This window comes from Haliaeetus leucocephalus, unplaced genomic scaffold (genome assembly GCF_000737465.1).
Source record: "Haliaeetus leucocephalus isolate CR32 unplaced genomic scaffold, Haliaeetus_leucocephalus-4.0 Scaffold566, whole genome shotgun sequence".
NCBI lineage: Eukaryota > Metazoa > Chordata > Aves > Accipitriformes > Accipitridae > Haliaeetus > Haliaeetus leucocephalus.
The window spans coordinates 2189371-2217191 of record NW_010973002.1 but is presented as its reverse complement, the minus strand read 5'-3'; the positions used below and the strand labels follow the sequence as shown (position 1 = coordinate 2217191).

General features: G+C 40.5%; 1 protein-coding gene across 1 annotated transcript; it reads right to left on the bottom strand.

Annotated features, from left to right (window-relative positions):
- Positions 1-1110: 1110 nt before the first annotated feature.
- On the bottom strand, positions 1111-24155 carry DFNA5 (deafness, autosomal dominant 5). Its single transcript, XM_010577595.1, has 10 exons — positions 24109-24155; positions 23430-23660; positions 22098-22290; positions 11921-12092; positions 10805-10925; positions 6146-6334; positions 4040-4167; positions 3737-3923; positions 2136-2209; positions 1111-1341 (listed from the first exon to the last, which is right to left on the bottom strand). The coding sequence occupies exons 2-10, from the start codon at positions 23638-23640 to the stop codon at positions 1111-1113; spliced, it is 1506 nt and encodes a 501-aa protein (XP_010575897.1). The 5' UTR covers positions 23641-23660; positions 24109-24155.
- Between the last annotated feature and the right edge of the window lie 3666 nt (positions 24156-27821).

Genomic DNA, 27821 nt, shown 5'->3' with positions numbered 1-27821 from the left:
CTGATTACACCCCTCACACACACACAGGTGCCTGATTACCATCACCCCCCCTTCCAGGTGCCTGCTGGTTTGTCTGTCAGCCATCTCACAATCTTATCTGAAAGCGCTGGTATTCCACTTACCTGGAACATCATCTTCCCAAGCCCCTATTTACAGTGATCTCTGCTGCGTTTCTGTCCCATCCACATGATTACAAAAAATTACGATAAAAAAAGGCAAAATAGTTCAAAGCACAAAGTGCTTTACTAACACTTTGCTGTTAGTGAAAGAAACAAGCCAAACATCTGCACTTAAAATGTCATATGGGTAAAACGATCATTTTTGTGGAGTACAGCAAGGACATTTCACGTGCACACGCCAAAAGGCCTCACCATACCTCAAAGAGAAGGTTCAGAATGCAATTTAAACAGCTGGAACTTGCTAAGGTGTGTAAAAACTGATTAGAAAACAGAAATGCTGTACAGAGGCATAAATCCCTAAGGTGGTCTTAGTTTTTGAAAAAGAGGTTTATTTATTTCCTGCAGTGTGCAGTTCACATCCATAAAGCCAAACTACACTTAATAAATTAAAACCTAATCTAGTACCTCTGAGAGTCCTCCATTCCACTTGCTCCAGAGTGAAGCCATTCTGCACATCAAGTCTTAAACGAGCAAAACATTTACTGCGTTGCAGAACCCTGGATTTCCACAGCCTGCTTGTTTGCTTGCTTACAAAAAGCAGTTTGTACTTCGCAGTTTTCTCCCACACATAATAATGCAAGCAATCAGGCTTCTACTGCCCTGCACATCTAACAACTACCAGAATAGCTATGTTTAATTTCTGTTACAGCCTTGTCTTTTTTAATTCCTCCCCTTCATCCCTTATTGATGTATTTTCCACTGCAGACATACACACCTTAGTGAAACTTCAGAGCAGCAGCACACCTGATGGCAGTGCAGAGTGCTCACCCCAGGCATGCAGAGTCCACCCTGACCTCCGTAACCCCTGGCTGGACTGCCATAAGTACTCAGCTGAGTGGCTCTGCTGCGAGCTCAAACACACCAACACTTCGCTGCAGAGCTACAGAAGAAAGAATAAGCTAGAGCAATAACTGGATACTCAACAAAGCTCCTATACATTCCCACCTAAAGCATAAAATCCGTACAATGCAACATAAAGAACAAGCGGGAAGAATCTAGGTTCTTTCATAGTTAGAGCTTTTACAGAAGACTCTGTCATTTCGAAATTAATGTTTGATGAAGCAAACAGCCTTTGCACGACATCAAATCTTCCTCTGTCAGTGAGAGTAGCCACCAAAGGACTGCTCAGCGCCACAGTGCCATTGGCTGAAGCGATGTTAGGCTGTATTTATGAGAGAGAGCAAAAGACAGAGACATTAAAAAGGTTTTCCAAGCAGTGCTGTTCCTGCCATCACATAGCTCAGTTCCTTCTTACAACACCACCAGAGAGCTTACAAGGCAGTGGCAAAAGGGCAAGATTCCCGTTACTATTAGCCTTGACAAGTACGATGTACTCATCCAGAACTCCACGGCCCCCTTTAAGGAGAAACATCTCTCCTACCGCATCCTTTCCTCCAGTCCAACTTCTCTCCTGCAGATCACACTAAACTCTCTTACTCTGAGCTTGCCCCTACGTATTTAAAGGTTTTTACTATTACTTTTGTCAGTGAGCTTAAAAAGCTTTAAAAAAGCCCTGTCCCATTCCTTCAGCAGTTTCAATGAATGGCCTCAGAATTCTGGAACTTCAGAATTTGCCAAGGCCCAAGCACTTCTGCTATCAAAGTGAAATTTCTGTTTCCCAAGGGCAGGTGATTACTGTTACTGAGGCTTTAAAATGAGCTAGTGAGACTATTAGTAAATTAAAATTTGAGCTTAAGTTACAATTTTCTTTTGCCCACAGCCCATGAAATCTCCCAAATACAGAAACATTTTAAAAGTTAGGTATCCACCCACAGTAAATTACCTGCATCATTTGCCACTGTCAGACTGTGACCTTGCCTAAGCAATGCCTACAGCTGAAATTTGCACTGGAGCTTGACATCTTCTTTATTGGATGAGAAACACAATAAGGCAGAGAACACAGTCATTACTACTGCTGGGGCCCACACGCTACACAGTCACATTTTGATTACTCACCAAACAACACAATGCTGGAACAACCTGAAGATCACAGCAGGCACGCAGCAGGGCAAGAGTGTAATCAGACAGCTCTGTAAAGGAAACATTAAAAGGGAAAGATCGTTTGCAGCGAACACTGCATGAGGCTGGCTGCTAGAAAGGGGACTTCTTTTAACAGTGAGCTTTGTTACGGGGTTCTGCTGAGCAAAGACAGACAAGCTGCTTTTTGAGGCCCATCTGCAGGTACAGTACCTCATGAAATGGACACTGGAGACCGAAGTGATTCAATGCTGAAGACAGCTGTCACAAGTGCTCTGCTAGATGTTTGGAAGAGGCTGATCCAGCCCTTTCCTGCCTGCTTCCCAGAGTGCAGAATAAAATGGGATAGGCAATGGGTACAAGCCCCACATTGACTATCCCTACCTTGAAAAAAGGCAGCTTGTAGGAAAGGGGATTTCCTCCCCATCATTCTCAGCTCCTCCCCAACTATCTCCCCAGTGTTTCACTCCGAGTCTGCAGGCTGGCTGAATGATTTAGGCCTTGAATAAAACAAGAACCTCTGCTCTCAAAATCTATACGACATGCTGACTTCAGCAAAAACACAATTTGAGAGCAATGACATAGCTGAGACTGCCTTGGGGCAGGGAGATGGACTAAATGATCCCTGTGGTACCCTTCAACTTTGTAACTCAAGGCTGTAATTCCTAATAGAAGCAACAGGCATAAAACAGCTTTTGATTCTTGATCCAGCTACATTTACGCCTGGACATTAGCAGTAGACTTTATGTCCAAAGCTAGGTGATAATGCACCACACTCAATTAACTGCACCCTGCTGTTAATAGCATCTGACAAGTGTTACCACATCAGCAGGTTTCTGTTTTCGATTTCTTTTCTGTCTCTGCAAATGAGTTAAGCTTTCCTACCTGGGTACTGTGTGTATATGGATGCACGCTGGCATTTTGCTGCACAGTGCCACATCTAACTAACACCACACTGCACTTCCCTTCGTTATCTTAATGTCAGGAAATTCTTTATATATAAGAGAGAGGAGGGAAAGCCAGGAAGGAGTCTGTCTTGGACTTTGCAGGTAGCTTTTAATTAACACTGTGGTGCCAACTAGATTATGAGCATGGCATTTGTTTGACATTTATGTTTAATCTCCTTTTTCAGCAGCTGCAAAACAACCCTCTAATTGCAGTGTCTCTATGTTAAATTCATTTTTGCTAAATGTAGTTTGCATCTCAACAATAAATGCTGTTACACTGAAGACAACACCTAATTTGTAATTCTCAGCATTTAGGCAGGAAGAACTCTGGTATGGAATAAGAACAGAGATTAGCTTGCCAAACTGGAAATGTCCACACTCAGCAGAAAGTAGAGTTGAGCAATCTTGGGGGAAAGTGTATTTTACAAGCAAAATCCGTCAGTGATTGAGGGCTGAATTTAATTCACAGCCAGGAATGTTAAGCATGGTATACGAAACCCATAAAAAGGAACAGAACAAATTATGCTCACTTGGCTCACCAACTGCTCAAAAAGAGCCATAAATGCTTTAGCATAGAAGGAGCTTCTAAAAGGAAAATTTAAAAAAGGGCTCTTTTCTTCATTCACAACATACCAGAGATAGCACTGATAAGGAGGTGAGCAGCTGAGAAGAGTTCTTCATCCTGAGGCTGATATTTCTGCAACAGCGGCTCACTCTGTAAACTGCACCCTAAGAGCTGCAAGAAATCAAGGAGGTCTTGTTGTTGTGCAGGTTTTAACTCCTTCAGATCTGGCTTGTCTCCTGTGCAGATATCATCTAACTGGAAGCAAAAGAGTAAGTAGAACTTCTTGAAAAGAGAAAAGTTCAAGCAAAAGAGAATGCTATCTCTATCCTGAAATTACTTTTAGGAAGCAAGCAAAAGTTTCTTCATCTTACCACATCCTCCAGGGCAGTTACCATTTCTTCATGGAGCAAGAGTTCACAAAGGGTTTTATATAAAGCTTTTTGCTTGTCTTCCGGCAGCTTCACAAAGGGCTGGAACCGAGTCTTCAGCTGTGACAGATCTTTCCCAAGAAAGCAGTAAAAAGTAAAACTAAGTATTTCTACACAAATGCCAGTAAAAACAGTTAGCATTTTTGCTATGTGTTTCATAAGCTCATTTATCACCACAACTTGACATCCTAATTACCATCAGCACAAGCTATAATGCAAGGCTGAAATACATCTGATTATATTTCCCAAATAAGCCAATGAAGCATCAATGAATATTCTAAGAAAGAAGAACAGCTACCAAGGATCAACGTTTGGTTTTCAGTATTTTTCATATTTTAGAAGTCAGTATTTTAACGTTAACTGAACTAACTATATATTAAGTTTCTCACTTGAAAGTTCATGACCAGAGAATGTTCATTTATAAGGCAGAAGAGTTCTGCTCATAACCTTACTTCTTAATATGTGGGTTAACAGGAATTACAAAGTCAATGGTATAAGTCCCCACATAGAATTAAAAGTTCCTATTGCAATGCTAAATTGTTATCGTCCTCGTATTTCATCAGGTGCATCAAAGAATTACATCCCTTCACCCCTGACCTTAAAAGACTTATTACAAAAATCAGTACAAAAATCTCTTCTTGACTGAAATACTGAATCCATTACAATACATACAACGGAAGCAGAAGACTGTTCACTACACTTCCTTCTCCACAATTCAACTATGACACTAAACCAAAGTGTTCTATGACATCAAATTACCACTTTGCTGAAAGAAAATAAGTTTTCAAGTCAATAATGCCAACTGGAAGGCTGGAATGTGTTTTTCCACATTCCAAAAATATGGGCATGCAAGCATTCTTAACCTTCTTTAAAAGAAATCTCCCTTCATGTCACTCTGGTCAAGAGACATGCTCTCTTTAAAGATGCCTTTTATATCTAAAAATTACTTCATTGGAAAAAAAGAAGCAGCCCAGCCACAGGCAGATTTTTTTTGTACCTAATGCAATCATATGACTGGCTATACAAATAACAGAAGAGGAAACCTACTTCAAATTGCTTTAGTAGAAACAATTTTATTTTTTTTTTTTCCCCAAGAGACAGTCCACGTTAATTAAAAGAAACCTCCAAGCCTTTTAAGTAAGAAAGGCACAAAAGCATGTCAAGCTAAAACAAAACCCAAAACAGTAGCATAACATTCTTTCACAAATAAGTGTTTTTTATATACACATGGAGACACGGTTATTCCTTTCAAACAAGTCTACATTGGAGAATGACAGAATTTATTTCAGGACAACAAATATCTATTTTGGTCACAGTTAGTCTACTGAACAGCCATCAACAAAGAGTGAAATTTAGAGATAACGAAAGTCATGTTCATTGTTAGAACAAGCTGTAGGAACTACCAAGAACTGATGAAAAGTGAAGTGTATTCTGAGGCCTTCATTTGTTTTCCTCTTTTTCATTCCTCTGGTGACAATCCTGCCCCTTCCTTCCACATCCCTACAATAAATAAGTTGCGCCTGGCTCATTATATCAATTTGCAAACTTCCATTTAAATCACATTTTAATTTTGTCAGCCTTAGTTGATACCAAAGACTTCTATAAAGCTTCTCAGAAAATAATGAGGCTAACTGAAGGCAGGGGAGATGTCTTTGTAATTTTTGAGACTTAAAATAACCTTTAACTGAGAAGCTTTACTGAGAGTATTTTCCTGATCATGAAAAAGTATTTTCAGTGACCCTTTCTGAATGAAACCATAGATCATCACTAACCTTATGGATTGTAACAGAACTGGCATAAAAACCTAATTTTGTAAGATCATTTTTATGACACAGGGATTCAGGACATTCCTAGGGAACAGTCCACCACATATAACAATTGCAGAAGTAAATTCTTCTATTCTTTCAGTGCATTCCCCTAAGAGTTCCTGATAAGGGCTATTAAAATGAACTAACATAATTTCTTATGTATTATTATACCAGATTATTTCCTCCTATCATGTTGCTTAACTCACTGTAATGTAATAATGTAAAGCATTTCTGGTAATACCTTGTTTCAGTACACTTAAAGAAGCATCACTGGGAATGAGGTTTTTAGCCCCAGAGTACATCTCATTATCAACAGCATCTGGCTGATAGAGAAACGAAGCATCTCTGATTAGTGCTGAGTGGGGATAAGTCGAGCCTTCTGTGCTTTCTTTTTCAAAACCTCCTTGCTGTTCATCTAGCAGACAGAATTCTGTAATAAGAAATTAAATTTTAAAAAAAATAATAAAGTACACAAGCAATTACCTAATAAGATGCTAGCTTATGTTATCTAGTGTTCTTGCATATGATTTCTCCGTGTCTCATCTCTTCTAGATGGAAAGAATGCCAATGGTTGCTCTGTATGTGAATTACTGAGCATTACTGCAGCCCTGATGTCTAGTACAGTGTTCACATACAAAGGTCCTGTGGTGCAGCTAGCAACTACAAAATGTGACACCAGCTCCTGTAAATTAAAAGTAATGCAGACAGCAAATACATTAAAACTTCTCACTGACACTGTAAACCTGAATGCTGCATACAAGAGAATCAGGTGTGAATTCTTCACGCTTTCTACCAATTAAGACATGTGCTGTAACGTGGGCTACAGGATCCACCCATGATGGAGACACATGAAAGCACTTTCTGAGATTTGTAAGAGCTCTAAGAGTCTCTCACAGAGCTTCTTCTGGTCCTGGCACTGATAGACTCCTCTTTCTCAGCCAAGCCACAGGTACACCCTCAAGTTCTCCAGATGAGTAGAAGATAGGAGGTTTTTCAAAGTCTCTAAAGGACTTCACCCAGCCATGTTCATTAACAGAATCACTCTACAGTATCTATCGCCTCTTTGCAATAACTTTATGGAGAAAATAACACACCCTTGCTGGATTACCCTTTCTGCCTCAATCTTCAGGACAAGCACCAGCCTACCTCACCCAAACAGGACTGTAGACTTCCTGCCACTCCAATCCCCCCAATTCGATGAAGCTAAGGGACTCATGGAAGGTACACAGTGAGCCTCTGTAAGAGTTACGCTGAGAAATCTGGAATATCAAGTTCTGTGCTCATGTGTCCAATATTGTGCCCCAAAGATGCAGAATATAATCGAAGCCCTAAGTATTATTTTCATCATCTTTTATTGGCTCAAACGCAATTATTTTCATCATCTTTTATTGGCTCAAACGCAAGATTTGAAACTGTACTCCTGGCACTGCAGCGGGTCTGAGGAGAATGCAGGAAGGCTAGCAAAAGGACCTCAATTTTAAAGTAATACCTGACAGCAAAGGGAAAAAAAAAATAACTAATCAAGCACAGTGCTCACATGTACCAGGCACAAAACCTAAATATAACCTTCCTGCAGTTGTGAGAGTCTGTCTCACCAAATTAAGGACATTCAAAGCAGATGAGAAAGCACGGAGAGCACTCCATCAGCAAAAAGCTTTTTCAAAGGGAGAGCAGACAAAGAAATCTCTGCCACAAAGACAGACAGATGACAGAGACCTTTACGCCTGCATAACCCTTCACAGAGAAGAGCGAGCTACAGAGGAGAAGAAAGTGATTAACACAAATTCAAGAACTTCCCAAAGCAAGAAGACTCCAGACAGCAGCTAAGGCACCAGAAGGCCAACACACTCACGTTACTTTCATTGGTAATAATGCTTTCACAGGAACCCTGAAGGAGGAAGATACTGCTAATAGACTATCTGCTCTCCTAAGGCAGAATGATGCTAATAAGGGAAATCAATATACAGCAAGTGTTTTCAAGTTTAAAGAGATACAGACCCTGCTGTTAAATCTTGTAACAGGACTCAATTCAGAGGAAAATACAGACCTCTGAAAGTTTTGTATTAATAGCACTATTAATTAATTTTGTATCTCATTACTTTTATCATACTCTTTAAAAAAAAAAGAGAAGGGAAAATAAGTGAATGAAAGTATATACATAATAGTGTCATATTTTCTCTATTGAATTCTATCACATCCATCGATGACAAACCTCCAATAGTGCAGTTAGATCTTGTTAGTTATTCAGAAACACTAACAAAAATGGAAGAAAACCAGAGATGATCAAGGAAAACAATCAAAGACAAAGAAACTCCTTTGCATGGAGAAGCTGAAAAGTTTGGGACTGTTTAATTTACAGATATTTAACAGGAAGCAAGTCACACATATATAGCAATGAACAGAACAAAGCAAATCAGCTGGGTGCTACTATACCTCCTGTTTTGTAAAGCAAGAAAAAGAGGACTCGCAGTGAAACTTTAGACACACAAAACTGCAAAGCCTTTAACAGGAACAGCTTCTAGATGTAGTGGAAAATTAGCCTGTAGAAATCAAACAGAATGATTACAAGAAAACATTATAGTAAAGGGATCAGAAAAGGATTAGACTTTTTTCTTTTTTTTTTTTATTTATAAAAATGTCCAAGCATGTCCAGTCACACTAGCCAGAACACTTTAAAGAAAGTTTATATATCTTTCTTCCTTACAGAATAACTCAAGCACTATCAGTGGCAAAGAAAAACAAAACAAAACAAAAAACTTACATGCACCCTATTCTGTAATTATCTGTGAAGAGAATCCCATTCTGTTACACCTGCTACTGGTCACTTTCAGTCTCATGTGAAAGAACTACATCGATTTCTGGATTTAACTTCAAAGGCTATTTTTATTTCCATAAACAGACACTGATCACTGCTCAGACATTAAGAAGCTGAAGGTTACGCTCCACCATACTTACTCTTGCTGGCAAATCCCTAATTTTGTTAGTTCCTCCACTTCATCTTCTCAATGACACACAGTGAAGATAGCACAAATTAAAAATAAGAGGCAAGACATAGGTTGTTTGAGATAAAACATGAAACAAGCTGTGCTGGTTTTGAAGCTTAAAAGACATTAAATATGAAAAAAAAAAGTGGAAGAAGAAGCAGAAGTGGAAAAAGCAGAGAAATACAGATCATTAACAAGACCCATGTATTATCAGCTAGCAGGACACACGAATTTCCATCTAGAAGTCACATAAGTAGGCTATCAGCTATACACCTCTGTAGTCAGACAGCCTTAATTGCACCTGCTTACTCTGAATTACAGTTCTGTTACGACCATGAAGTCAATGCCCTCTGCTATATCTCTGTGTTCAATCTACGTCAGAGCAATTCCACATTTCAGAAATTTTTTTACAGGTTACATGATATTTACTTATATTCCTGAACCTACAGTCTTCCTTAATATCAGAAGTGAGTTCAAGGAGAATGATGGAGAGTATCTTCTGCATTTCTTATCCAAATAAAGTGCATCCTGTATTCAAATCTCAACTGCACTTCAATTATTTCTTCAAGGTATCTCCTGTTTCTCTCCACATCAGTCCTTTCCAACTTCCAGCTCTATACAGTCCATCTGATTTCCTTCCTTCTTGCATAACATCCCCTGAAACCTCCTTTAGGTCAGAGAGTTTAACTGAGGACAGACAAAGAAAAACCCAAGTGATTCTGCAGAGCAGAGTTACTACTCCCCCCAAAGCCAATTTCAACATTTTTTTTAATTTGACACCTGAAAGTATTCAACCTGAAATAAGTAAAACGTGACCAGAAAACACGACAAAGACATTTCTGCAATCATTCTGAGAACAATCTCTACATGAAGTGTAAAATAGACAGAAAAAGTTTAAATTCCAGTCCTATACTTTATGAATAATTCTTTTCTTAGCATGACTGTTGTCTAAAGATTCCTGGTTGACCATTGATTTATATTCAGTTCACTCTCCCTGCCAATAGGTGAAGGCAACAGCACGGGCTGAGGGCCAGCTAGCTAGAAGCAAAATTGCAGAAAAAGACCTGGACAACAAATTCAAGAGATCAGCAGCATGTCCTTGCAGCTATTGAAGTTTGCTGCATGCTGGGCTGTACTGACAAGAGTGTAGCTAGCAGATCGATGAAAGTGATTTTTCAATTTGGGAGACTGGATTCAGAGTGCTGTGTCCAGTTTTGGACTCCCCAGTACAAGACAGACATTCACATACTGGAGCAATCTAGCAAACAGCCACCAAGATCGCTGGGGGCTGGAGAACATCATGTATGAGAAGAGGGTGAGAGACTGGGTTTGTCCAGCCTGGAGAAAATACTGCTAAGGGAGAACCATTCTGCTATCTACAACTACCCAATGGAAGCATGAAGAGAAGACAGAGCAAGACTCTTCTGTATGATGATAGGACAAAAGGCAAGATACACAAATTAAAGAAAGGGAAATTCTCATTAGATAGTAAGGAAAAAAAAAAGTTCACCATGATGGTAGTCAAACATGAGAACAGGCTGCCCAGAGAGGTGATGGAATCTCTGTCTCTGGAGATAATCAAAACTTGAATAGACAAGGATACAAGCAATCTGATCTAACTCTGAATTTAGATCAAACTTCAAAAGTTGGTCCTGCCCTGAGCTGGGGCTTGAGCTAGATGACCTCCTGTGGTCCCCTGAAACCTAAGTTATTCTGAGTTTATGATTTATTCAAACAAGTGAAAAAGCATTACTAAATCAGAAAAGCAGCATTTCACAGCACAAATAACTAACAGGGCAATGGAGACCATACAACATCATCACCTTCATACACAAGGAAATGCAAAAATCATTGCCCAACAGACACCTCTGTCCACAGTTGAACTGCGTGCCACAGAAAATGAGCTTTCTACTTACCAAACTGGCCACTCTGCTTTATAAACAGTTCAATTACACCGTAGGCAATAGTGGTTGCAGGAGGAATTTCAAGGATCACACTGGAATCCTTCATCATACTTCCAGTTTCACTCACTGAAACCTAGAGGACAGATTTATTCACTGTTTATCCAATTCAGATATTGTGTGGCTTAAACACAGAATTAATTAAGGGGAAAAAAATACAGAGAAAGAATGTGCTTTTTTCTCCATGATGTCCAAGTAAAGCACATGTTATGTTTGGCATCTATGAAAGTAACTAGATGACCAGCGAGGTAGAAGCTCAATGCCAAGGGGAGCTCTCAAACTCTTTGCTACCCTGTCCTAGTACAAAGTTGAGCTCAGGTGCAGCTTTTGCCACACATGAAACACTGTGTCACTAGGAAATGGGCACCCACTTCAGTATCCTGTCCTGCCCTCTTCTATCCTGACACCCCTTTTGCCCAGATGGAGACTGGTACCAGGAAGGCGGCACTTGCACAGGGAGTTGTTGAACAGCAACTCCCAGATTTCTGCTACTGGAGACACCCTGTACACAGAAGTGATTCATCTGCAGCTTTAAAAATAACAGAATGAATGAGCACATGTTCTGACTTTGGTAATTCCTTCTCAGTTCATAGGCAATATTTCAGATATCCTCATAATGCAGTTAATCTCTACTCCTATGATCGAAAACAAATAGCTTCTCAATAAATATTAAAACTCAGTAGACACTGCAAACATTTTTGATGAATGATTACTTGGCTTTTCAAATAAATTTGTTTCAGCAATGCTTTTTGCTCTTCCAACTTTCACTGAATTGTTATATGTTTGTTTTACGTTTTGCAGTAGGCAGGAATCTACACAGAAACTGAATCACAGTTTGACAGTATTGATAGAAACCACATTCCAGGCTCACGCTAAAAGTTGCCATCTTTTGCCAGTGAGGCAAAGGAAAAAACATTTTATCTTTTTGAAGTTTCACAACTAAGCAGTGCAGTGAGTTCAACATGTTAAGGAAGCATGAAAAATGCTCTGAAGTCTATTTGGAGAAATCATAATTTCTTCTCAGATAATCTGCAAATGTTCTATTCCTTGCAGATCTTTAATAACTTTTACCTTTACTATTTTTGTACTGCATCCCATCACACCACTGATTTTTTCTTCCGTCTGGATATGTTCAGATATCGTACACTTCTGAGTTGTTATTATCTTTTCTCTCAAGATGCACAGCACTTCACGTTTTCTTTCTATTACTTGTTGCAGTAAACTACTGTTTAGATTTATTGTTCTGAAAAAGAAAAGATGCTATTAACAACATAAATACTAGACTTGAGAAAAAATTTTCTTAATTGCTTGAAGAAGCTTTTATTGTAAACGTAACAATGGTTTCTGTATGAGCAATCTCCTCAACTATTATGTCCTCTTTTGTTATTTGGTAGCAGTAAATATCTGTATTCCCCAGTAAGTCCCAACACACATATTGAATTCTTGATTCCTTACTCTGAGCAAAAATGGCAGTTGTCTGGCTACTTTCTAAGCAAAAAATGCAAGGGAGAACTAAAGACAACTTTAAGCTTCCAGTGTAGTATGAAAACAACCAGCCAGGCTCACGGACACTGGACTGAATCCTCTGCTACTGTGAACCCACACTGATATTAACATGGCCATGGTAGGGAATGCTGGCTAACCATTCTCTTCAGAGTCTCACATTAGCACAAACAGTGCTGATAAGTCAATGGGTCACATCCTGTAGTCTTTACTCAAAATAATTATTTCAACCCCAAAAGCTACCAGGGAGTACAAACAAAGGACCTGCACTCATGGTCCATATTATGAACTCCCTGCAGCCTAGTATACTACTGCATACACTATGCACACACACACACACAATAAAAATACCCAGAATAGCATAATAAGCATGTAACATAATAGTATTGTCCACATATCACAGAGCTCTGCTTAGAAAGAGTGAAGTTGCAGTCAAGCTACTGGAGGTTAGGAAATCTATAGCAAGCAGTCTTCCAGTCTGGTTAGTTTCTCTCTTTGTAATGAAGCCCCACTTTTCCTTACAATAGCTCTCTTTTTTTCTCTCTTACTCGACCAACCAGGTCAAGTGCCATTTCTTCCCCTTCCTTCTCATTCATCTCAGCTTTCTCCCACTGCCAGGCAGCTCACCATCCCCACTTCATGTGATTTCTCTGCTATCTTCTACCCTCAGATGACACCAACTGTTGATGGCTCCCAGCCTTAGTCTCCCCTCCTTCTCACAGCTCATTGTTACCACTTTGCAGTTATCTGGCCAAACTCAGTCTCATTTATCTCCTTGTCACCATTCAGTCCTGTCACCCCTGTCTTCGTACATCCTTCTACATGTCACAGGTGTGCCATCAGGTGCTTCTTAACAGGGGAGGTGACGTGAGGCTCCTTCATGCCCAAGTGCTGATGTCCAGACTCACCTTGGACTAGGACAGCTTGAGGCAACCACCACTAGGAATGCTGGTTTGGCCTCCGAAGGCCCATGTGCAGGAAGGAGTGTCCTGACAAGCTGATGCCAAATTCTAAGTCACAAGAATTTCTCCTTGAGGGATGAACAGCACACTAAGAGAGTGACGCCTCAATGCCAACCCTCACAGCTTGCTAAGGATCTGTTTCAGTGTTCACTTAAACCCCGAACTGGCTGAGTGGGATCAGCACTGACCAAGTACTTCAAAGGGCTGGATGAGAAAACATAGAAAAGATTTCATGGATTTTGGGACTGAAGAAGATTACTGAACAAAACACCCACTATAAACTCCTGTGTTATTCATTGGTATAACCTCACAATTTATAATTAATGACGAGGACTGTCACAGTGAAAAGAAAAATTAGCTGTGGAAGGGACCTCAAATCTCTAGCCCATGCCTCCAACTTAACAAGTCATCCTTACTCCACAACATAAGTCACCATGCGTTTAAATGCTGCTGGAGATATTTCTAGTTAGGTTTTTCTTAGAATGAGCAGAAGAAAAAGTAAACTCCCAGAAACAATAAGAGAGGATTATTTCCTAAGAAAAGATGACAAAATTCACTACCTTGTCTTCTGGGGTGTTAAAAGACTTTCTGGTAACAGTTAAAGCAAATTCTTAACCATATTTAATTGACTAAAATGTGCCAATTGTACTTTTGCAAAATACTCACTGGAGGCCCTCAGATGAGATGTCGTATTTCCTATGAACAGATAACTAGCAAGACAGTTGGAAGATTAAAAGATTGCTATCCCTGGCTAAAGTTATTCAGTCTTTTCTCCTCCCTTTTACTGTAAATGGCTATTCATGGGGCTAAATGGCAATTCCCCAAAAGTATGACAGAAAGACATGTCTGACTCTGCTTTATTGAAATCGAGATATCACCACTTTTAATTAAAAAGTTTTAGATTTATTAGATTCTGGAGTTTCAGATTTATGCAGTCTGTATAAGTCTGAAGTCAGCTTGGTTCTTTATTAAATTAAAAATATCCTGAGGCAATTTTTGATCTTTGGAGAGTTACATGCTTATATGAAAGTTCAATCAGTTGGAATGCACTGTCTGAAATCTTAAAGTTGATTGTTTAAACAAGGGAAAGAAAATACCTCTGAAGCAATGCAGCAGTCACTAGAAAAGCACTCCCAAACATTCCTGAGTTTATTAATATAACTTTTTTCCTTTTGATGCAAAGCCATGCTGTATGCTTGGAATGCCATGAATCTTTGGATTAGGCAAAAATTGAAGAAATGTCAAGCAAGCACAAACACCACTGCTCTTAGAAGTGTCTGCCAAACCAGAGCTATTAGTTATCACAGTAACAGACCATCAAGCCTATCATATACTTCACAATAATTATTTATGATTCTGAAGAGGTGCGCTAAGCATCTTCAAAATACAAATTAATGCACTAAGAACTTGCAATTTTAAGATTCAACCTAAGAAGCCACAGGGGAAGACATACAATGAAGAAGCACAAAAGCAATTTGTCATTTGCTTTCATATGATGGGGTTTTTGCCTGCTTTAGAGGATGACAAACTCACTGGATATCCCCAAAAGTTTGAACAAAAGAAAAAAAAACAATCAAAGATAGAAAAATACAGATTAAACAGAGATTTGCTGTTTCTGAATGAACATTAACATAAGAAGCATACAGAATATAATTTAACTCTATACAAATGAATGACCAAAATAATTCAAGAGACCTTTTCTTCCATTTACTTCTACAGTATTCTGTCTGAGGTGGGACTGGCTCAGTCCCCCTCATGCTCCTAGCTTCAAGGTTTGGATGCAGAACTAACAGCAGAGTGGCAGAGCAAAAGAAGACATAAGGTGAACTTGGAAAGAGGCGTAGCAAGGAAATTTCTGAGGCAGTGCTGGATGAGCTGCTGCAGCACTAGAGGCTACACAGTGACACTAACACCCCAGGGGCACAGAGCTACCTGCTTCGGTCCCTGATGTAGTGCTCCTGCAGGCACTCTGTCTCGGAGGTAACTTGGGGTCCTCTGCACAGAGCTGCATTGTGTGGCACAGACACAGCCACTACCTCAGCCCCAAGATTCAAGTGACTTCAGTGGGATGTGTTCAACAGTAAAGCCAGCAGAAATGCTCTCCTCTTCCCACTAAGTTTAGTGAGCACTGGATTCAGAGCTTTAAAACATATACCCTTACCAACAGCTACAAATACCTTTCCTTTTAGGACAGCACAGTTAAATGCTCTCCTCCTCTACTCTTCTGACACTGACCTTTCTATCATAAAACCCCTTAAACTCTAGGGTTGTGTGTGGGCACATCACAAGTTATTACTGGGGCGCAGCCTGTGGAAGGCAAAACATTCTGCTCTTCTCAGGGACTCAGACAGGAGACAACATGAGATAAGCAAATACCCAGCTTATCTAAATTATCATTGAAAACAGTCATCGAGAGCAAAATGCAACAGGGTTAAAGTTTGACAATCAGAGCAGGGCTTAAAGTATTGCAGGGCAATGGCTGCTAAATCTATGAGTGTATTTTTGCAAGAGCTGAACTCATTTGCTAGTATAACACTCTGAATATCAAGAATATATCTGAATAACAAGAGATGGCTGAGTTAAATCCCTGAGAATACATGTATGCAGGCACACGAACTGCACTGCATTATTTTGTTTTACAGGTCACATTTCAGACCTTTTATTTCTGTTCTACAGCCATCACTCTTACCATCTCTTTCAGCATCTATTATACAGGAGCCCTCAGCAATCTTGTGTGACCTGTATCAGCATACTCCTTCCCACCTTGAGAAGCTGAGCTGAAGTACTCAAAACTAATACTATATAAAATACAATGAGATGTTGGTTTGCTAAGTCCCCTTATCAACACACAGAGTATGAGCCTATATAAATAAATATCATTCAAAAGATAAGGATTATGGAGTTTTGTTTGATTGTTTGTTCTGCTTAAATAACGTTCCTGAGGTCAATGATTTACTATGTTGGAAGCTCAATAGGTCAAGCATGAACAGAAAAGAATTTCTTTGAGTTTTGGTCTCACTCCCTCCACATTTAATTGGGTTAAACACTTCCAACTCTCCTATAATGCAAAGGCTTCCTTCACTTTTATTCAACCTTTTTCTTTTTGCATGAGGAAAGCAGTGGAGAACAGAGAGGCACACAGGCAATTTGCTGCAGACTGGAAGCAGAAAAGAAGGGCGGAAGGCAGAAATCAATTGAAGGCAAGAGAAGACTGACAACACCTGGCAATAGAGCAAGCTCTCACAGTTACAGTTAAAGGAGAAAGCAGGAGCCTCCTCTAAACACCGCAGCTGAGACTGAGGGTCTTTCCTTCAGGCACAGAATCTCTGACCAGACCGTCCACAAAGGAGGGGGACTAGGACCATGTTTCCATCAAATCCTGTTTAGTCTTCTCAGTAACCCACCTGGCAAATCCTCAAAGCAAGGTGCTTGCCAATTTACTACGAATACCAAAAAGAACGATCACTGCTGTGAGTACTCTCCATCCTCACATTGAAGTCGGCACTGTTGCCTGCCTGCAAAAAATTTCACTAGTCCAAACTACTCATGAGTGAAAAACCTTTACAGTCCTGCACTGGGCAATGCTCCCTCAACACACCTCCTCTCCCAGCTGTAGAGACATGGGTGGCCCACTCTCACACCCTCACCCAAATGCAACTTCATCCATAACATCCATATGACTGACTTCAAAACCTCTCTCACTGCTTAGCCAGAATTTCTCAGCTTGTTCAGTCTTCTCCATTTATAATGTACAATAGTCTGATGTCTTCCATACAAATGCTGCTTGTTGCGCAGTGAGAGCCTTCACCCAGCTTTGTTCCTTCTCTAATAGAGACCTCTAGATGAGTGTCATGGAGTAAAATCTACCAGACCTCACTGCCACTTTCCACCAAGCACAGATGCATAATATTTCTTTTGTTAATCCATTTCACATATAACCTCTCTGACCTACTTCTTACAGTCATACCAGAACACAGTATCTCCTAGAGTCAGCTTACTGATAGCATTTCACAATATTCCCTACAGAATAACCTGACAATTACTTCATGGAACATCTTCCCCAAGAATACCAGAGACTTTTGAGAGTGCAAGTGACAGACAATTCCTCTATTTTCTATTCAGCATCCTCCTTATTTTCTAAATCACAGACACGCGCAATTGATTTCATTCAATCCTGTCTCATAACATTCTGTGACTTTGTATTACCCATGTAGCACCTTTGGTAGAAAACTGAATGGTTTTCATAGAATGGTTTGGGTTGGAAGGAACCTTAAAGATCATCTAGTTCCAATGCCCCTGCCATGGGCAGGGACACCTTCAGCTAGACCAGGTTGCTCAAAGCCCCATCCAGCCTGGCCTTGAACACTTACAGGGATGGGGCATCCACAACGTCTCTGGGCAACCTGTTCCAGTGCCTCACCACCCTCACAGTAAGAACTTCTTCCTTATATCTAATCTAAATGTACCTTCTTTCAGTTTAAAACCATTACCCCTTGTCGTACCACTACACTCCCTGATAAAGAGTCCCTCCCCATCTTTCCTGTAGGGCCCCTTTAAGTACTGGAAGGCTGCTATAAGGTCTCCCTGGAGCCTTCTCTTTTCCAGGCTGAACAACCTCAACTCTCTCAGCCTGTCTTCATAAGGGAGGAGCTCCAGCCCCCTGATCATCTTCATGGCCCTCATCTGGACCCACTTGAGCAGGTCCATGTCCTTCTCACACTGGGGGCCCCAGAGCTGAACACAGACTCCAGGTGGGGTATCACGAGAGTGGAGTAGAAGGGGAGAATCACCTCCCTCGACCTGCTAGCCACGCTTCTTTTGATGCAGACCAGAATGCGATTGGCTTTCTTGGCTGTGAGCACAAATTGCTGGCTCATACTCAGTTTTTCATCTCCTAATACCCCCAAGTCCTTCTCCACAGGGCTGCTCTCAATCCACTCATCGCCCAGCCTGTATCTGTGCTTGGGATTGCCCCAAGCCATGTGCAGGACTTTGAACTTGGCCTTGTTGAACTTCACAAGGTCCACAAGGGCCCACCTCTGAAGCCTGTCAAGGTCCCTCTGGATGCCATCCCTTCCCTCCAGCCCGTTGACCGCACCACTCAGCTTGGTGTCGTTGGCAAACTTGCTGAGGGTGCACTCAATCCCACTGTCCATGTTGCCGACAAAGACGTTAAACAGTGCCGGTCCGAATACCGACCCCTGAGGAACACCACTTGTCACTGCTCTCCACTCGGACATCAAGCCGTTGACCAAAACTCTTTGCATACGACCATCCAGCCCATTCCTTATCCACCGAGTGGTCCATCTGTCAAATCTATGTCTCTCCAATTTAGAGACAAGGATGTCATGCGGGACAGTGTCAAACACTTTACACAAGTCCAGGTAGATGACGTCCATTGCTCTTCCCTTATCCACCAATGCTGTAACTCTGTCATAAAAGGCCACCAAATTTGTCAGGCACCATTTGCCCTTCATGAAGCCATGTTGGCTGTCACCAATCACCTCCTTATTTTCCATGTGCCCCAGCACAGTTTCCAGGAGGATCCCCTCCATGATCTTGCTGGGCACAGCGGTGAGACTGAGTGGCCTGTAGTTTCCCGTGCCTTCCTTTTTTCCCTTTTTAAAAATGGGGGTTATGTTTCCCCTTTTCCAGTCAGTGGGAACTTCCCCGGACTGCCACGACTTCTCAGATATGATGGATAGTGGCTTAGCCACTTCATCCACCAGTTCCCTCAGGACCCATGGATGGATCTCATCAGGTCCCACGGACTTGTGCACCTTCAGGGTCCTTAGATGGTCTCAGACCTGATCTTCTCCTACAGTGGGCAGTTCTTCATTCTCCCAGTCCCTGCCTTTGCCTTCTGCCACTTGGGCGGTGCAGCTGGAGCACTTGCCAGTAAAGACTGAGGCAAAAAAGTCATTGAGTACCTCAGCCTTCTCAATGTCCTGGGTAACCAGGCCTCCCGTTTCCTTCCAGAGAGGGCCCACATTTTCCCTAGTCTTCCTTTTATCACCAACATACCTATAGAAGATTTTCTTGTTGCCCTTAACGTCCCTGGCCAGTCCTCCTCTCTGTTTTGTGTCATCAGCAAACTTGCTGAGGGTATACTCATTGACCCCATCACCCAGATCACTAATGAAGATGTTAAACAGGACTGGACCCAGTATTGCCCCTGGGGTACACCATTAGTCACTGGCCTTCAACTAGACTTTGTACCACTGATCACTACCCTCTGGGCCCAGCCATTCAGCCAGTTTTCAATCCACCTCACTGCCTGCTCATCCAGCCCATATTTCATCAGCTTTTCTATGAGGATCTTATGGCAGACAGTATTGAAAGTCTTAAAATAGAAGATGGAATATACTCTTAAATCCATAGCAATCTCACCGAGTTAAAGGCACAGGACTCTGACCTGAAATCAGTATGTTACAGTACTCTGAATTAGCAAGGACAATGTAATAAGAAAAACAAGAATAATGTAAAATAAAATATGCTGAGTTTATATATCTAAAAGTATCATTTAACTTTATTTTTATATTGCATTATTATATTAATAAGCGTGTTCTGCGTTTACAATGTCATTGCTTCTGCAAATCAGAAAGGATCTCATCCCGCATCCTTCAGCTGTCATCCCTTTTCAGAAAAGGATGCCAATGCGGCATCTGGAATCTAAAAGATCAGTAGGATTCTCTGTCAGAAGGTTCACATAAGTAGTGACAGAAAACTGATTTGCTGCCACTCAGCACTTCCAGCCTGCTAAACCTTGAGGACTCACATGACTTAGTTTAGAAGGTGTATCAGCTTTGACTTTTTTTTTTTAGTTTTCTGCTATTTATCTGCAACTTTGACTTAAACAGCCTAATACAAGAACAACATTTTAAAATGCAACTTAATTAGGCTATATATGTAGAAATAATAAATGAAACAATAATTGATCAAACAAGCACAAGCAACATACGTCATTAGCTAAAATCAAGAAGCTGACTCCCATCTCACAAGGACTGAAAGGTAAACATCCTCTTAGTACCGTAATGCTTTGCATCCAAAAATCACTAACTTGTAGGCACCAGCTCTCCTGAACGCTGAATTCCTGAATTCCACACAATGCTCCATGAACGAGACAAAAGCTAGGAGCTTGGACACAATCCATCATAAATCATAGAATATTTATGAACAACTTGAATTTCATTTGTAAGGCACTGCCACAATTTCCAGTGAGCCTCAGCATTATGCTGAAGAAACAAAATAAAAATTCTGCTATCCTTATCATTTTCAGTGACCGGGCAGAAGCAAGACTGACTGGATATCAACTACACACTTTGCATCACAAGCCTTAATAAGGTATGAGCATCTTTTCTATGAACTAAGAACTAGCTCCTTGTATAAAACTGCACACACGTTAACCTCACTTACAGTTATATTCAGATCAGTGTAGAGCTATTGATTTTCCACACTCAAAAGAAGATAATATATTTTTAAGTATTTAGTTACATTCAGGATTATAACCCGAAGACGTGCTGAAGTAAATCTGATTTGCTATGGGAGGATTATTTGTTTGAACAGAGCAGGTAACTTACTGCAGAAAACTAAGTAAAAACTTACTGATCTAAAGAGAAGTTACTCTAGTTTGTTTTTCTGTAAGAGTCTATCTAGTGTTAGAAACAAGATTCTAAATCTTGACTGACACTATTTCCTGATACTAGATGCACACTTATTTTACAGGACTGGTACACACATTTAACACAGTATTTTCTGCTTTTACTAAGGCATTTAATACAAAGATAGCAAGGTGCCTTATTAGAATAAGTTTGTTGACTTGTGAATGCTCACAATAAAAAGAACAGCAGACATTTGTTCCTGTAAAAATGGGTAATTGATTATTTCTAGAACATCAGTGTCTCTAAAGCAAATTTACACTGCTTCTGGCAACTTTTGCACAAAACCCTATCATCTTTATCTTCAGAGCATCAGCAAAGGCTATTAAAATGCATTACATCACCTGCTACAGATCTAGGGTACAATGCTGTCACAAACCAACCACCCTCATCTACCACAAGTCAGGACCTGCAACACAGAGTAGACCCCTGACTTGTCAGCTGGTTGCCAAGTAGGCTTTGGTCTGGGAACGTCTTATTGCAAGATTAAATAAATCCAATTTCAGAGTAGGACACGAAGTGTTGCATATCTTGTAAAATTAAGATTATAGTTCCCCTCAGCTATTACAGTGTATAACAGCAAGCAATAGATCTATAAACTATATTTTGTTCAACTAGCAGAATATGCATTGACCATGCTTGCTCACCTTTGCTATTCCTCAAATAATCCAATTTTCTACCACAGTTGCTCACACACATAAAAAAATTATAAAGCCTGCTTACAAGAACATTAGTAGTTCTGAATTCAGTTTGCATAGTATTTGCCCCAGTAACATAGAGAAACCAAAGCATTGTTTTTCCAGATTGTTACCTCAGTACAGTCCCCCAAAGAAGGGAGGATTTGGCTCTTGTTCCACGTGGTAATTCATGCAAATACGCAAGATGAAATTGCAGAGAGATGTTTTTAAAACGAAAGGGAAAGGTTTGACCATCAAGCTTTCAAAATCTGGAATTTTTTGTTTTTGCAGATATGATTTATCACCCGAAAATGAGAGCTTACAATAAAAAGAATTCTAAAACTATGGCAACACTACAGAATCAATTGTTCAGTGATCACAGCTGGCCCAAGTCTTTTCAGCTCAGTAATCTTTCCTGGCCATTACAATACCCACATTAAAAGCATACCTGTCCTTGACGTCTTTCATAAGCTGCTGCAAGTCAATCTCCTGCTTCCTTAGGTTTCCAAATGAGGACTGGTTTTCCACACAGCCCTTCCCTCTGGCTCCCAGGCTGATCTTTCCAAATGAAGTTTCAATACTTCCTTGAACAAAATCTTCAAACTTCCCCATATATTTTGCAAAGTCAGACTCCACAATTACTAGGAAAGCAATAAAAGTAATTTCTACCTGTGAAGAGAAGTGCTGAAATGGTCCTGAAGTGATTGGAAAAATAGAAACTTAAAGAAAATATGACAGGTTAGTGAAGGCAAGGAACAGTACTGAGCAGGTAAATAATGAAATTTACAGCTCTGCAACTGTTACTTCTGCTTTCTCCAAATTTTCATCAGCTTCACTCTGCTATCTTTTATATTTTGCCTTTTTAGGAAAACATAAGGTGATTGAAACGCTGAGCTCAGATGCTGTGCAAGATTTATAAAGAATGACTGAAACTTATTTCAGCTACAAAGAAAAACTACAAAGCATACCTGCTTGTACAATAGGGTGAATATTTTGCCATTATCTTGACATATCTCATTATAGGGCTGTTCCAGAGCTCACTGAAAACCAACGGAAGCATCTAATTGGCTTAAAACAACTCTGAATCTTATACATCTATAAACCAAACAACTGACTCAGAATCAGCTAATCTTCCAAGCCAGCTACAATTAACATCTAAACTTAGGGACATCTATTTTCCTGTATGGAATTGTGATGTGCCCAGAAATATGGGATTCCAGATTGTCAATCCTAAAACCTGGTTAGGACTGCTGCAGCTGGACGATGAAAGAAGTATGAGGGTCAACCATTTTTAACAGTCTGCACAAGAAGAAAGGAAGCAGTGGTAAAACTTGCTTGGCTTTGCCAGTGCAAGCATTCCCTGGGCTACTGTCACCAACGACACTGTTTATCCAGTGCTTTTTGACCAGTACAGTTTCACGCTACTATCACATATTGGAATCCCCCCTAAAAAATTCTAGGGGAGCTCCTGCGGCTGCAGACAGCACTGTTATTAAACAGTAGGACTGTATGTCTTGACAAACTTCAGCACTCAATTTCAGTTGTCTATCTAGGCAAAACTTTTTTTTTTTTTAAACAAACATTTATTATTATTGGTTATAGTTAAATGAATAGTCAAGTGAGGAAAGATCCACTCATCTCATTTCCATGGATGGAGAATACTTCAGAGCATTCCTCTGAAAGGAGCTCTCTAGTAACACAATTGAGAATAACAAGAAAAAAGATTAGGCTTTGCATTCTTTTTGTCTGCAATAATAGTGCTGCCCAAGTATGGGTTTACCTGGTTTTATTGGTTTGTCTTCAGTAAGCACATCACTCAGGGTGACTGTCAAGAAATGATACTTGGGCTTCTGCCAGCACCAGAATTTCTTCCTCTTCGTAACTAAGCTCAGAAGCTGCAGCTTGTCTGAGGCGTTCAACTGGGAGACAGGGATCAAGTCACCTCCACCATCAGTTTCTCTCACAAAATTCTTTGTTGCTTTTGCAAACATCTTGGGGAATCAATTAAAGCCTGAATGAATACATCTGTTTTTCAACAACTGCAGGTGGAAAGTATAAATATTTACATTGTCACTTTAAGAAGTTCTTCATAGTATTGGTATTAATGCAGGAACAGCTAGTGTTTTCACCCCATCTTCTCCACTCTGAGCTGGGAATCATGACAGTTCAAACCACTTATCCCAAAGCAAAAAAGTTTTCATAGTAACAGATGAAATAATTTTAGTTAAAATTTTAAATAAGCAACAGTGAATAAACAAAAAATTACATGCTGCAAACATGATACGCAAGGCTGAAACATTACAATAATAATGCATGAAATTTATGATCATGTAGATAACGAAGAAAGAAAATAAATGTGTGAGAAAATAAATATTCCAATCTACAACTCAGAAGTTCCTTCAAGGAACAATCACAGGTAATTAATCTGTTAGGGAGGAAAAAAAACTTACAGAGCTTACCTGAAATTCTAAGAAAAAGCATCTACCAATGAGCACCCAGCAGAGACTGGCTGGGATGAGGAAAGCACTAGTACAAAAGCAGAGGATTTCTGCCTCCCCACAGAATGCTTCTTTTATCACCTAACATAAAATTATCTTATTCCATGTAAGGTAATTGGGTATTATTCACACAAATTATCTTGATCTTTTTAATAGTGAGTAAACACATATGGGGATAATAACAATTATTTTATAAAAAGCTACAAGTATTTCTGCTGGCAACTTTGTGACTAAGTTTTGTTTCTGAACTATACCTCTGGAAAGGCCCAATTAATTTTTTTCTTTCTGAACGTTTTTACCTTCGATGTTTTCCAATTTTCTGTTTTCCATTAGCATAACTACAGCTAAATTGAACATATGTTATTTGCAACTGTTATTCATATGTGCTAAACAGCTACTTACATTACTTTATTCTAGCTTTTAAATGTCTTAAATTAAAAAATATTGGCATCTCTTATTGTGTAAGGTTTTTCTTTATCTCAAGCAATGCATTTTGCTGTTATTTACAAGGAACTTTCTCAAAAAGGGAAACTGGCTAAACTCACAGGAAAAATGGTAAAAATGACCATTCACAAGTGTTAAACACACAATTCTAATAAATTAATTTTTGATCTTTTAAAAAAAATCTAATATTTTTAAGGTTTTCAACTCTGTGTTACTTGATCTAACGACATTTCCAGAATTAAATCAGGTTTTTAAAGTCGGCAGCATTCCTTTGAATTCCCCAGCTGACACTGACTGGGAAGTTCAACTAAAATCATAAGATATCTTAGCCAGGTATCCACACGTTCATGATTAACTACCTGTCTTGCTCTGCAGAGATGTTAGATTTCTCATTTACAAATACAGGCCAGAATAAGTTGGAACAGACTTCAAGCAAAAACTGATATTGCAGTGGGTACTCAGGATTATTGAGAGACCACAGGCTCCATGTTTTAGTATCAGATGGAGGACAGAGGAAAAAAAAAAACCTTTTAGCGGATGGGAATTTTCCATTAGCTTTTCCTAAATTCCATTTCAGAAAATATTTCACGCAGTATTTAACCAATTCATGTTGAGATATCTACCTCCTCATGGAACTCCTATGGCCTACTCTTAGTCCTCTATGTAAGCAAGTGTTTCCCAGCAATGCCGGCATGGAAAGGATTTGAACAATGTCAAAGTCGCATAACATTTTACTGAAGAGTCTCTGGGGACTTTAGTTGTAATTGTGGCTGCAAGAAACCTGCCGCACAGCCCCAGCTGTATGCACTGGGAGTACTTCCACTGACTTTCTTGTTCTCTGACCTTTTCCTAAACTCTGAACTGAGATTGATTTTTTGCATTCTTAAATTTCTCCTCCTTAATTTCCCTGGTTTTAATCTCAGTGAGAACATTTTAACAGAATCAGCAATGCGGCTCCACTGCAGCAGAAAAGAAAAAACAAAATCAAAACAACAAACAACCCCCCAACAGCCCAAAAAACTAGTTTTCTTTTTCCCTGGGACTTCTTTTGCATGATACTGTATGTCACAACCAACCAGATGACTGATGTGTAATGGAAGGGACCATCAAGTAAATTCTCATTGCCTGCATTAGCTGCTTTTCCCCAGCATAACCCTCTTCAAACATTTCTGTGCTTTACATGACTGTTCACTCAGTCTGATCCCATTCCTACATAACCAACTCACATAGGCATAGTCTCCGAAAACGCCCACCAATTTCTGAGAAGTTTATCACAAGACAAATTGCAAAAACCAGTTCCTATGATTTGGCATTATTACACACTCACTAAATCTCATGAGAACCATGAACACCGTACTATAAAACTCCCGATTCATGGTGGTTTGTCTTCACTCCTCGTCACCACACTTTTGACTAGCAAAAAAAGGACATCCAGGAAAGACCACAGAGTGCTTATGAGGGCTGCTGAGGCTCACCAGGCAGGAGACAGGACTGTCTTCAGACTCAGAATGAAAACTTCAGCATCTCGTACACCTTGCTGTGCTGTGAACGTCTTTGCAGGGAGCACATTTGCTGGTGCAGCTGTACCTGCAAAGGAAGAATATTCTATCCAAATTCCTGTTTATGTCTCTTTGGATATAGTGCCTTTAACACAAATTCTAAAATGCACCCAAATATCTTGTTTCACTAGTTCACAAAACAAAGACATAGAGCAGTTGAATATGCCCTTAGCCAACATCAGGGAGTTAATACAGCTACCAGGATCGATGGCATCCTGACTGAATGGACATGGAGTGGTTACAGACACAGCATTGAAAGAACTCTGTCTTTGGAGTTTCTTCCTCTGGAAATTTTGTTAGAGTTGTGCTTGGTTTGGTAGAATTAAAAGGGAAGGTATCAAAGCTGGTAGGAAGAGCCTGCCAGAGTGAATTCAGTCTTGCAGATTGATAGCTAGGTATGAAAGCAGAAAAGGAAGGAGTACCTTCCTTGCCTACCGAGAAATTTAAAATTAGCTGAACCTGGGCTACAGGACAATTATTCAACGAAAAGGATGAGATGAAGATATTTACAGCAACTTCATTGTTTACTTAAACGAACAAATCTTACCCTGCTTCTTTCTTTTATCACAGCTCCCTAACTCAATACAGTGAGACATTAGCTCCTAAGAAACATTTTATGAATAATCAGTGTTTACCTTTGTCGGCACAAAAGCAAGTTCTCAACAGTTGCCCAATATTTCTTACATTCTGTGTACACATACACTTACCTTTACAAAAGATACAAAAAAAAGCTGCTTTTTTTTTTTTTTCCACTTAACATAAGATTACCTAGCATACCGGGCACATTACACCGGGAATTTGGGAAAAGGGTGACAACTGGATCGCCAAATGTCAGCACATCCCTTGCCAATCCAAGCAGTAAGGAAATACAACCCCTGAAGGCCACAGACAACCACGCGGGAGCCGCGGTGTCAGAAGAGCTGCTAGGCATTAACTCTGCTGTGCAGCAGCAGTAACGGCCTTTGAATCCTAATGAAGTCGGAGTTTACGCCGAAAGGCAACTAAAGCGTGGAAGTGATGACAAGCAGAACGTGTGTTTTATTACAAAACCTTATCATTATTTTCACCTCCTTTCTAGATAATCTAAATTAAAAAACACCCAAAAAAGCTAACGTGCAAAGCCTAGCAGGGATGTTCACACAAGGAATTTCAGTCCTTGAACACATGCAGTCCCCGAAAACACATCCAGTGTATTTTAGCCCTGGACGTAGCCCTCTTTTGTGCTTCGGGGACTTCACGGCACGTGCCTCCGAAGACTTGACGCCACACAAAACCACAGCGGCTCAAGGCACCCAACAGGGACGCGGCACCCTGACCCGGGGCCGGCGGCTGCCGCCCCGCCAGGCAGAGGTGCGAGGGCCTGCGGCGGGAGCTGCACGTTTTGGGAACGGGACCAAGCCGCCCTTCTCCTTGGTGAGCAAGCCACCGGCCACCTCACCGCGACCTGCGCTGAGGCGGCTCTGGCAGGCGTCCGAGCGCCGGGATCCCCCTCAAACGCTCCTGCGGCCCCCGCTTAAACCCCTCTCGAAACCACCACACGAGAACCGCAGCCATTCGGCCGCGTTCCCCCCCTCCGCCCCGCGAAGGCGGAGGGCGCAGACGGGCAGGCTGGCAGGGAAGGAAAGCGGAGCGCCGGCAGCCAGCGAGGCGGCCGCAGCGGCTCCCCCGTAG

What these genes read in the sequence shown, in the direction of transcription:
- DFNA5 (XM_010577595.1), bottom strand. Translation starts at nt 23,640, where the DNA reads ATGTTTGCAAAAGCAACAAAGAATTTTGTGAGAGAAACTGATGGTGGA. An exon ending in AGACAAACCAATAAAACCAG is followed by an intron (nt 22,291 to 23,429) that starts GTAAACCCATAC and finishes TTGCTTTCCTAG; the next exon opens with TAATTGTGGAGTCTGACTTT. An exon ending in TTCCAGCATTGTGTTGTTTG is followed by an intron (nt 1,342 to 2,135) that starts GTGAGTAATCAA and finishes TCATAAATACAG; the next exon opens with CCTAACATCGCTTCAGCCAA.